The sequence below is a fragment of the Taudactylus pleione genome, unplaced genomic scaffold (genome assembly GCF_031769625.1).
Source record: "Taudactylus pleione unplaced genomic scaffold, aTauple2 ptg001240l, whole genome shotgun sequence".
NCBI classification, from domain to species: domain Eukaryota; kingdom Metazoa; phylum Chordata; class Amphibia; order Anura; family Myobatrachidae; genus Taudactylus; species Taudactylus pleione.
In genome coordinates this window covers 159,804-172,920 of record NW_028285640.1, presented here as the reverse complement: position 1 = coordinate 172,920, position 13,117 = coordinate 159,804, and the positions used below count along the sequence as shown (strand labels likewise).

At 43.5% G+C, this 13,117-nt stretch overlaps 1 protein-coding gene across 7 annotated transcripts in view; it reads left to right on the top strand.

Annotated features, from left to right (window-relative positions):
- The window catches only part of NRBP2 (nuclear receptor binding protein 2), a 220,245-nt gene that overhangs the window by 178,363 nt on the left and 28,765 nt on the right, over positions 1-13,117 (top strand). For all 7 annotated transcript variants that reach the window (XM_088462449.1, XM_088462444.1, XM_088462447.1 and 4 more), the window contains 2 exons: positions 8,952-9,041; positions 11,845-11,900. In XM_088462449.1, the coding sequence (XP_088318575.1) occupies positions 8,952-9,041; positions 11,845-11,900 (146 nt within the window). The remainder of the gene's footprint in view (positions 1-8,951; positions 9,042-11,844; positions 11,901-13,117) is intronic.

Genomic DNA, 13,117 nt, shown 5'->3' with positions numbered 1-13,117 from the left:
TATTAGTACCATGTATTTATATAGTGCCAGCATACACAGCAGTATCTTACCAAATTATTATTATTATTAGTACCATGTATTTATATAGTGCCAGCATGCACAGCAGTATCTTACCAAATAATTATATTAGTACCATGTATTTATATAGTGCCAGCATACACAGCAGTATCTTTCCCAATTATTATTATTAATATTAGTAGTAGTACCATGTATTTATATAGTGCCAGCATACACAGCAGTATCTTACCAAATTATTATTGTTAGTACCATGTATTTATATAGTGCCAGCATACACAGCAGTATCTTACCAAATTATTATTATTATTACCATGTATTTATATAGTGCCAGCATACACAGCAGTATCTTACCGAATTATTATTATTAGTACCATGTATTTATATAGTGCCAGCATACACAGCACTATCTTACCAAATTATTATTATTATTACCATGTATTTATATAGTGCCAGCATACACAGCAGTATCTTTCCCAATTATTATTATTATTATTATTATTATTAGTAGTAGTAGTAGTAGTACCATGTATTTATATAGTGCCAGCATACACAGCAGTATCTTACCAAATTATTATTATTAGTACCATGTATTTATATAGTGCCAGCATACACAACAGTATCTTACCAAATTATTATTATTAGTACCATGTATTTATATAGTGCCAGCATACACAGCAGTATCTTACCAAATTATTATTATTAGTAATATGTATTATATAGTGCCAGCATAAACAGCAGTATCTTACCAAATTATTATTATTATTAACAGTACTATGTATTTATATAGTGCCAGCATACACAGCATTATCTTACCAAATTATTATTATTAGTACCATGTATTTATATAGTGCCAGCATGCACAGCAGTATCTTACCAAATTAGTATTATTAGTACCATGCATTTATATAGTGTCAGCATACGCAATAGTATTTTACCAAATTATTATTATTATTAGAACCATTATTTATATAGTGCCAGCATACACAGCAGTATCTTAAAAAATTATTATTATTATTATTATTATTATTAGTACCATGTATTTATATAGTACCAGCATACACAGTAGTATCTTACCAAATTATTATTATTATTATTATTACCATGTATTTATATACTGCCAGCATACACAGCAGCATCTTACCAAATTATTATTATTAGTAACATTTATTTCTATTGTGCCAGCATACATAACAGTACTTTATGTTACCAAATTATTATTACTAGTAACATGCATTAATATAGTGCTAGCATAGATAACAGTATCTTACCAAATTATTATTATTAGTAACATGTATTTATATAGTGCCAGCATTCTGAGAAGTACTTTGCCAAATTATTGTATTATTATTATTATGTATTATTATTAGTAACATGTATTTATATAGTACCAGCATTCTGAGAAGCATTTTACCAAATTATTATTATTAGTAACATTTATTCATATAGTTCCAGCATACATTATTATTATTATTAGTAACATTTATTTATATAGTGCCAGCATACATAACAGTATGTTACCAAATTATTATTATTAGTAACATTTATTCATATAGTGCCAGCATACATTATTATTATTAGTAACATTTATTTATGTAGTGCCAGCATACATAACAGTATGTTACCAAATTATTATTATTATTAGTAACATTTATTTATATAGTGCCAGCATACATTATTATTATTAGTAACATTTATTTATATAGTGCCAGCATACATAACAGTATGTTACTAAATTATTATTACTAGTAACATGAATTTATATAGTGCCAGCATTCTGAGCAGCACTTTACCAAATTATTATTAGTAAAAAAATGTATGCAAGCATACACAGCGGCATCTTTCCACATTATTATTAATATTATTATTATTAGTAACATTTCTTTATAGAGTGCCAACATACTGGGTAGTATCTTACCAAATTATTATTATTAGTAACATGCATTTATATAGGAGCATACACACCAGACGTTTTGCTTCATGAGCGACAAAGTTTAGTGTGTCCCCAGCAGGGGTGTGCTTAATGTCGTTAACGACATTGAGCACAAACACTGAACAATATCATTAATGATATCGTTCAGTGCCGGGCTCATCAGGTTGGCCTGCATGTTCGGGCGATGAACGACAAAGACCAACGACCTGCGGAAGCGCGCATCGTTGGTCACTGGTCGTTATCGTTCATGTGTACAAATTGGCCGATACAGTGAACGACTAAACGATAACTGTATCATTATCGTTTAGTCGTTCAGAATATTGGCAAGTGTGTACGCACCTTTTAGAAGCACTTTACCAAATTATTATTATTATTATTATTAGTAACATTTATTTATATAGGGCCAGCATACTGAGAAGCATCTTACCAAATTATTATTTGGATTTGTGGACATTTAGGAAAGTCTTATGATGTAGAATATGCCATAGTCATCTAGTTGATGTTATAAGGGGGCTATTACGAACCTCTAATGGGTTTAACTCATTGTGAATATGGAGAAAATCTTTGAGGGCCATGGTGCTGGGTAACCACTGCATTTCCAGGGACGTGTTGGCATATACATCTTGGTCATGTAACCAGTCTACTAAAAACCGCAATTGAATGGCATGATTATATGTTAGAATATTAGGAAAATGTATCCCCCCCCCCATTGGCTGACAGAGCTTTCTAAGATTAATGCGGGCTGTACCACCTTGCCAGATGAAAAGACAAAACTGGGATGAAGGATAAGAGGCTCCTCAAGAAGGGTTAGAGGGATTCAAACACTTTGCCATGTCGCCAAACTGTCAAATTGTGTCCATAATCAAGATTAACGAGCGCTCAGGGTGTGCGATATATAAGAGAATATCATCAGCGTCCACTCGGACTCCCTGGAACTGAGACCACTGTTGTAAAAGTCGCAGCAGGGGATCAAGGACTTGATTGAACAAAAGGGGAAATAAAGGACATCCCTGGTGAGTCCCATGTCCCAGCCCCATGGGGGTACCGCGAAGGCCATTCAACAGCAAAGATGTGGAGGGTTTGTGGTAGAAAAAGCAGAAAAGCTTGGAAAAATCAGGGGCAAATTCTTTGTGATCCAGTGGGAGCAAAGCACCATTACTAGTAACAGTTATTTATATAGTGCCAGCATGCACAGATCTGAGCTGGATGACTTTTACAAGTCATGTGAGGTGGAGGACCGCCCACCGTTCTCACCTGCTGAGATGTCAGAGCCTCCTCTGCATATCCTCCACTGAGCCTCTCTACCTGATCACTTTGGGTTCCTGCACTGTAATTCCTGACGTGCCAGTTCTGGCCCAGGACACCGCAAAATCAGTACAGGCAAAGACAGAGGAAAGAGGAAAAGTTCTATCCATTATCTACAATGTTCAAGTAATACATCACCTTAGCCACTTTCAAGAGGAAAACCTGTCATATATGCAGAATGGAATAAGGCCCTCATTCAGAGCCGTACGCTCTGAGCAGAGCGCACGCTCTGAATGAGGGCCGTCCTCCATAACTATGGAGCGTCCTCCTGGACGCTCGTATAGCTGTGGGTCACCACCCACAGCCTATACGAGCGTGCAGTTTGATGGCCGCGATGGTCGTGACCATCGCGACCATCGCCACTGCGAGCCGGAGCCTGCGGTTGAGGTTTTCAACCGCAAGGTCCGGAGTGATTTTGAGCCAAAATCACTCCCACTGACATCACTAGTGATGTCAGTGGGCCGGCTTCTGACGGTAGGCGTTCCCTTGGGAACGCCCCCATCAGGGAGGCACGCCCCCGGCGCGCCAACCAAAGGGGGCATGCTGTCAATCAACATCGACAGCACGCCCCCTTTGATCAGACACAACGAGCGAAGGAAAGTCCTTCGCTCGTCGCGTCTGGCGCATGCGCACGACGGAGCAGCCGCTCATGAGTGGGTCTGAATCAGGCCCTAAACCCATTGTTTGTACCCTGATTAGAATAGATACATTCATTCATCTCTCTTACACTATCAGGGGTATTCAATTTGGAGCGAAAGTTTCGGAATCGGCGATAAATTATCGCCGATGACGTCATTTTCGCCGATTTCAATTATCCCCGTATTCAATTTCAAATACTTTTTCGCAGGTTCGAAAAGTCTTTGAAAAAAAACGGGGATAACTTTTCACCACTGAATAGGTTTTCGAAAAAAAGTGCAGAATTGGGGTTTAGGGGTGCAGGCTTAAAAAAAATAGCCTGCAACCCTGGGAATGTCATTTAAAAATAAACTGTGTCATAAAAAAGTTTTAAAAAAAATTAGGGACACCCCAAAAAAATTATTTAAAAATTGGGGTGAAAAAAAAAAAAAAAAATGGAAAAAGTGTTTAAAAATAGGGAAATAGGTTCAGGGCTATTCTGCAAGCATGCGGCACGTGTTTTCTAGAATAGATTATTAGCGGCAGGTGCATTTTTGCTGAATTTTTAAAAAATTACTTTAGGGACATAAAAATATGCTAGGACCATTTTCATGTACCCCAAATTTGATGGGACCACTTAAAAAAACGAAAAAAATAACCTAAGTGCTCTTCTGCATCACTTCTTCAAGGTCGGAAAAAAAACACCTGCCGCAGCTATTTAAAACCCCTACTTTCATTTGCAGGCTAAAACGGGGGTACCCATAGTGATCCCCCATGTTTTGACAGCTTTAGGGGGGTCCTACAATTTATTCCAGGTAAATCCCGTTTTTTTTCGCCGATCCTATTTCGGCGGCTCCCATTTTCGTAGCTTTTTAATTGAATACGGGGATAAAGCGGGCGCACGCCCGATACTTTTATCCCAGGAAAATCAGCGATGTGGAGGGAAAAGTCCAGCACGGTCTTTTCGCTCCGAATTGAATACCCCTGTTACTCTTGTAAGGCTGGAAAAAAGAAGCATGAGGAGGGGGGGGGGGGCTCTCTCAGATACCTGAATTCAGTGCAGAAAAGGGGATAATGATGTAGTGACTCAGTTCTCATTAAAATGAGAGATGACCCGTTATTAGAATTCTTTAGAATAAACCTATTCAAAACCAGTGATTCTAGTTTTTGTGTCCGGGCTACAAAATATTGTAAGAGTATCATTAAAATAAAAGTGTCAACCACAAGGTTGAACGGAGTGAAGAGCGATTAATATAAGAGTTTAGTGGGGAATGCACTCAGTTAATCACATGTACAATGAGCAGGTGTGAGCTGGAGATGCGCGTGACTGGAACCGGCTGGAGGTGCGGGTGACGGGAACCAGCTGGAGGTGCGGGTGACGGGAACCGGCTGGAGGTGCGGGTGACGGGAACCGGCTGGAGGTGCGGGTGACGGGAACCGGCTGGAGGTGCGGGTGACGGGAACCGGCTGGAGGTGCGGGTGACGGGAACCGGCTGGAGGTGCGGGTGACGGGAACCGGCTGGAGGTGCGGGTGACGGGAACCGGCTGGAGATGCGGGTGACGGGAACCGGCTGGAGGTGCTGGAACCGGCTGGAGATGCGGGTGACGGGAACCGGCTGTAGATGTGGGTGTGACGGGATCCGGCTGGAGGTGATGGGAGATCAGCGTGAGAAAGAGCTGCAGGCCAAGAGGCAGTGTGAATATTTAACTGCTGTTTCCACATGTGACCACCCACAGCTTTTACGAGCGGCCAGGTGATGGTTGCGACCATCGGGCTTGCAACGAGACCCTTGTGGTAGGGTCTCGTTCCCACAAGCCCCAGTGAGCTTCCTGCTCTAAAAGAGCAGGAAGCTCATTACTGACATCACGAGTGACGTCAGTAGAGCCGCCCTCAAACGGCAAGCGTTCCTTCGGGAACGCCACCGTTTGTACAGCCACCCTCCCTCCCCGCCTACAAAACGGGACGAGCTGTCTATCAACATCGACAGCCGCCCCGTTTGTAGCGAGCCTCGGAGCAAGTGAAATTCTCACTAGCTCCGGGGCTTGCGCACGCCGCGCATGCTCAGTGCCCCACCATCGACCCGATTGCGAGCACATGAATCAGGCCCTTTATACATACGCCTAGCCCAGGCAGGAGCACTAGTGCTGGTTTCACTTATTATGAGGAGGGGACCCTGTGCTTTATTATTCCTTTATTTATGGATTTTAACATTATCTTAGATATGGAGCCAGGTGACAAAGCCATCACGCCGGCCAGAGGAACCGCCTTTTTTTGGCGAGATTTTTAGGCGCATTCAAAGCGAGTTTACAAGTCACAGCCTTTTACATCTGACAACTTGTATGTTTAACATTAAGAACATAATGGCATATATTCACATACGGTTACATAAGGCAACTTGAAACTCGCAAGAAAAACGCCAGAATTGCGCCACACATTCAAAATCGGAGGCTATTACCTCCCTCCCCCCAATGAGTCTCAATGAAAATGCTGCCACTTCTATACCCAGTCAAAGTACACGCCATAAAGTGATACATAATAATGGCGCATTACTGCGACTGCGGGCACCGCTGAATGAGGCTCTCAGACTGCCGTACACCTTAGGACATATATCGTATGTTGTATGTATATTAATGTGTAACGCCGACATTTAATCCTCAGTTTTGTCTACTCTGTTCCAAATCCCTTTCCAGGGCTTTTTTTTTCTGTAGAAGAGAAAGTTAGTGGTGAAGAAAAATGGATTAGTAAGAATTAGACGATAAATCCCTTCTGTCTGGGGTTAGGAGCGACGGGGAGAAATCTGCGCCAGCAGAATGCAGTGTGACGTCAGGTAGCAGGAGAACGAGGGGCTGTTACAGGACAGATGGAATTACTGCTAATATAACAAATGATGTTTATAATGTATCGCACAGATGTTGTTACATCACACGCAGAGATCCAGGTGATGGGCTACACGCAGATTACATGACTGTGCGATATAGCAATACGCCTAGCCGGAAGTAATGAGGCTCTGAGTGTGGAGTAGGCGCGACGGTCCCATAACGCGCCCACTGAACGGACCATGTTTGCGTGCACTACTATCCACATCCACATGTCTGAACGGATTGCAGCGGCGGCTATGTACGGACACTCAGGGTAACGCACGCGCCGGAGGAGTTTTCAGAATTTCTCGCACTACTTGATGGGGCTCATGTAGAGCTGGAGTTTTTACTTTTAGCACAAAAATACGTATATATCAGAACCGCGCATGCGCACAAGATAAGACCCCCGCCTGGTGGATAGGGGGGAGGGAAAGGGCGAGCAAACGCAGGGACAGTGGAGTGAGGCTGTGCTTACATAATGACATTATTTTTATAATTAATCATCATGTGATCACAGTTTCTCATGCCCCCTGTTATCCTGTGTAATTATCTTGTGTCAGCTGTATTCCTAGGTGCTTTGCAACAGCTGTGCTGGGTGACTGTCTCACCTGTAAAAGCAAAGTTTCTGTGAGCTTTAAACCAGAGAGCATACCCTGAGTGTAGCACTAATGTGATGGCTGTGTCCATGTTATAATTCTGAGCAATAGAGTAGGGACTTGCAGTAAAGTGGGGTCCCTTGACGGGGGCTGCAAGCTTAAATGCATTGATCAATTCATGAACCAAAACCCCACTGTTTATTGTGTTTATTATTATTATTGTTAGTTATTATGGTGAGTGCAGAGCCCCTGTGATTTCTATTCAAACAATATGGTATACCATAGTAACATCTGACACTTAGGTAAAGCTGTAATGTTACCTCAGTATACCATAGTAACATCTGACACTTAGGTAAAGCTGTAATGTTACCTCAGTATACCATAGTAACATCTGACACTTATGTAATGCTGTAATGTTACCTCAGTATACCATAGTAACAGCTGACACTTATGTAATGCTGTAATGTTACCTCAGTATACCATAGTAACATCTGACACTTATGTCATGCTGTAATGTTACCTCAGTATACCATAGTAACATCTGACACTTATGTCATGTTGTAATGTTACCTCAGTATACCATAGTAACATCTGACACTAATGTAATGCTGTAATGTTACCTCAGTATACCATAGTAACATCTGACACTTATGTAATGTTACCTCAGTATACCATAGTAACATCTGACACTTATGTAATGCTGTAATGTTACCTCAGTATACCATAGTAACATCTGACACTTATGTAATGCTGTAATGTTACCTCAGTATACCATAGTAACATCTGACACTTATGTAATGCTGTAATGTTACCTCAGTATACCATAGTAAAATCTGACACTTATGTCATGTTGTAATGTAACCTCAGTATACCATAGTAACATCTGACACTTATGTAATGCTGTAATGTTACCTCAGTATACCATAGTAACATCTGACACTTATGTCATGCTGTAATGTTACCTCAGTATACCATAGTAACATCTGACACTTATGTAATGCTGTAATGTTCCCTCAGTATACCATAGTAACATCTGACACTTATGTAATGCTGTCATGTTACCTCAGTATACCATAGTAACATCTGACACTTATCTAATGCTGTAATGTTACCTCAGTATACCATAGTAACATCTGACACTTTTGTAATGTTACCTCAGTATACCATAGTAACATCTGACACTTATCTAATGCTGTAATGTTACCTCAGTATACCATAGTAACATCTGACACTTATGTAATGCTGTAATGTTACCTCAGTATACCATAGTAACATCTGACACTTATGTAATGCTGTAATGTTACCTCAGTATGCCATAGTAACATCTGACACTTATGTAATGCTGTAATGTTACCTCAGTATGCCATAGTAACATCTGACACTTATGTAATGCTGTAATGTGACCTCAGTATACCATAGTAACATCTGACACTTATGTAATGCTGTAATGTTACCTCAGTATACCATAGTAACATCTGACACAAAGGTCTAACAACATAGAAGCAGCAAACTTTGTGATAACCAATACTTGTGTCATTCTCATAACTTTTGGCCATGGCTGTACATTGTGTGAATCTGGCCTGTATGAGAGCAGCGCAGTGATATGTACTCACGTTTCTCTTTTCCAGAGCTTCCCGTCCCCGATGATCTCCGAACCCCAGTAAAGATCCAGCGGGAAGAACATCGTACTCTGCATTTCTTTCCTCCAGAATACGGCGGTAAGAGACAGCCCTATCACATACCCCTATCATATATATCTTCTAGTACATACCGCCTATCACATATATCATATTTATCTTCTAGTACATACCGCCTAGCACATGTATCATATCTTATAGTACATACCGCCTATCATATATATCACATAGTACCTACCGCTTATCACATAGTACATACCCCTATCACATAGTACATACCCCTATCACATGTATCGTACCGTATCATATATATATATATATATATATATATATATATATATATATATATGATACATGTGATAGGCGGTGTGTACTATAAGATATATCTTATAGTACATACCGCCTATGACATATATCATATATATCTTATAGTACATACCGCCTATCACATGTATCACATAGGGATTTGTACTATCACATAGTGCATACCCCTATCACATATATCACATTGTAAATACCCCTATCACCTTCTACATATCCCTATCACATATATCACCTTCTACATATCCCTATCACATATATCACATTGTACATACCCCTATCACATATATGATATATATAATATATAAAATCTCATAAAGTCCCCAGTTTAGGGGCCTGTCTGTTCGTTCGGGCTAATCTTTTGAACCACTGGACTGATTTGGATGGGTTTTCACTATTCTATACAGCATTGGTTAAGAAAAGGGGATGGGTACGGGATGCCAGGGCTCGGGATCCCGGCGGTCATAATCCTGACGCCGGCATCCCGACCAGGTTACAATCTGGACACCTCCAGGTAAGTAACCCTAACCTAACCCTCCCTCCCAGCAGCCTAAACCTAACCCCCCCCCCCGCAGCCTAAATCTAACCCCCCCTACAGCCTAAACCAAACCCTCCCTCCCCGCAGCCTAATTCTAACCCTCCCTCCCAGCAGCCTAGTTCTTACCCTCCCTCCCAGCAGCCTAGTTCTAACCCTCCCTCCCAGCAGCCTAATTCTAACCCTCCCTCCCAGCAGCCTAATTCTAACCCTCCCTCCCAGCAGCCTAATTCTAACCCTCCCTCCCAACAGCCTAATTCTAACCCTCCCTCCCAGCAGCCTAATTCTAACCCTCCCTCCCAGCAGCCTAGTTCTAACCCTCCCTCCCAGCAGCCTAGTTCTAACCCTCCTCCCAGCAGCCTAATTCTAACCCTCCCTCCCAGCAGCCTAATTCTAACCCTCCCTCCCAGCAGCCTAATTCTAACCCTCCCTCCCAGCAGCCTAATTCTAACCCTCCCTCCCAACAGCCTAATTCTAACCCTCCCTCCCAGCAGCCTAATTCTAACCCTCCCTCCCAGCAGCCTAATTCTAACCCTCCCTCCCAACAGCCTAATTCTAACCCTCCCTCCCAGCAGCCTAATTCTAACCCTCCCTCCTAGCAGCCTAGTTCTAACCCTCCCTCCCAGCAGCCTAATTCTAACCCTCCCTCCCAGCAGCCTAATTCTAACCCTCCCTCCTAGCAGCCTAGTTCTAACCCTCCCTCCCAGCAGCCTAATTCTAACCCTCCCTCCCAACAGCCTAATTCTAAACCTCCCTCCCAGCAGCCTAAACCTGACCCCCCCCCTCCCAGCAGCCTAATCATAACCCTCCCTCCCAGCAGCCTAATCCTAACCCTCCCTTTCCCCCGCAGCCTAATCCTAACCCTCCCTTTCCCCCGCAGCCTAATCCTAACCCCCCTCCCCCGCAGCCTAAATCTAACCCCCCTCCGCAGCCTAAACCAAACCCCAAACCCTCTCTCCCCGTAGCCTAAACCTAACCCCCCACCGCAGCCTAAACCTGACCCCCCCCCCCTCCCAGCAGCCTAAACCTGACCCCCCCCCTAGCAGCCTAATCCTAACCCTCCCCCCCGCAGCCTAATCCTAACCCTCCCTCCCAGCAGCCTAATCCTAGCCCTCCCTCCCCGCAGCCTAATCCTAGCCCTCCCTTTCCCCCGCAGCCTAAATTTAACCCTCCCTTTCCCGCGTAGCCTAATTTTAACCCTCCCTTTCCCCCGCAGCCTAAATTTAACCCTCCCTTTCCCCCGCAGCCTAAACCTAACCCTCCCTTTCCCCCGCAGCCTAAACCTAACCCTCCCTTTCCCCCGCAGCCTAAACCTAACCCTCCCTTTCCCCCGCAGCCTACACCTAACCCTCCCTTTCCCCCGCAGCCTACACCTAACCCTCCCAGCAGCCTAAACCTAACCCTCCCTTCCCGCAGGCTACACCTAACCCTCCCTTCCCGCAGGGGACTGTGGTGGGACACAGGGGGCGGGAGTGAAAAGCAGGGGACTGTGGTGGGACGCAGGGGACTATGGTGGGACGCAGGGGGCGGGAGTGAAATGCAGGGGGCTGTGGTGGGATGCAGGGGGCTGTGGTGGGATGCAGGGGGCTGTTGTGAGATGCAGGGGGCAGTAGTGAGAAGCAGGAGGCTGTGGTGAGATGCCGGGGGCTGTGGCAAGGTGAAAACGCCATGTAACTGGTCACTCTCGTCGGATTACCTCATGCGCTGCGGAGTATGTATGCGCTATATAAATAACTGGTAATAAATAAATAAATCCTGCAACATTTCACTCAAAAGCATTTACTGTTTCAGTAAAATGTAAAATGTATATAAATGCTTAGAGATGTTACTGATCAAAACCTAGAAATGGCATTTTGTGATATCTATATACAAATATTAATTTGTAGGTGGTAAACATATGAATGTCTCAGTGGCAAACTTTTACAGAAGATAGATAATTGTATGCAGCCCCTATCACTGTATGTACAGCTGACATCCGCCATGTATAATCTGTGCTCTGACCTCACAACCTCTCCATGTCCTCCCTAGCTGTGGAAGATGGAACTGCTGTAGATATATTCTCCTTCGGCATGTGTGCTCTTGAGGTAAGACATTGTGATTTAACTTACCCCCTCCCCATCCATGGTCTCTCAGTCATTTAAGAATTTAGAATTGTCATAAACTCCATAAATTATATTGTGGCTAAAAAGCTATATAGCCATCTACCTTTCTCTCTCCTAGAGTGATGTGTCCAGGTCAGATGTCCATGGGGAGGAGAGTGAGGTAGAGTTACCACTTCCTAGTCCTCACCTAGAGTAATGTGTCCAGGTCTGAGGTCAGATCCCTGGGGAGGAGAGTGAGGTAGAGATACCACTTCCTAGTCCTCACCTAGAGTAATGTGTCTAGATCTGATGTCAGATCCCTGGGGAGGAGAGTGAGGTAGAGATACCACTTCCTAGTCCTCACCTAGAGTAATGTGTCCAGGTCTGAGGTCAGATGTCCATGGGGAGGAGAGTGAGGTAGAGTTACCACTTCCTAGTCCTCACCTAGAGTAATGTGTCCAGGTCTGAGGTCAGATCCCTGGGGAGGAGAGTGAGGTAGAGATACCACTTCCTAGTCCTCACCTAGAGTAATGTGTCCAGGTCTGAGGTCAGATGTCCATGGGGAGGAGAGTGAGGTAGAGATACCACTTCCTAGTCCTCACCTAGAGTAATGTGTCTAGATCTGATGTCAGATCCCTGGGGAGGAGAGTGAGGTAGAGATACCACTTCCTAGTCCTCACCTAGAGTAATGTGTCCAGGTCTGAGGTCAGATGTCCATGGGGAGGAGAGTGAGATAGAGATACCACTTCCTAGTCATTGCCCAGACTAATGTGTCCAGTTTTGAGATTAAGGGGCCTGTTAATTTATTATTGTCTGGTTGTTTCCCTAGATAAAAAATGTATCATATCTCATTGTGTAGGTACTGTTTCTCCTTGCTATGTAACATGTCTGCTTGCCGGGACTGCACCTTCCCCATTCCCCAGCCAAAGACTTTACTTCCCAGATGTCCGCTGCTACCAGAGAGGGACTCGAAGATCCCTGACCAGGGATTCTGTACCCAATAGAGCCAGCTCGTTGTTACACCTGTTCTCCCGGGAAAAGAGTAAAGTAGAGATGCCAATTCTTTGAACCCCGCCTAGGGTAGTGAGCCCAGTTCTAGATCTCCATGCAAAAGAGTGATCAGTTCCTAGTAATGTGTTCTAGGAAGAGAACTCTTATTTTGTGTAATAACCACGACCAGAGAAATGTACTTGCTGAGTACGGGAGGAGCTGCACATGTG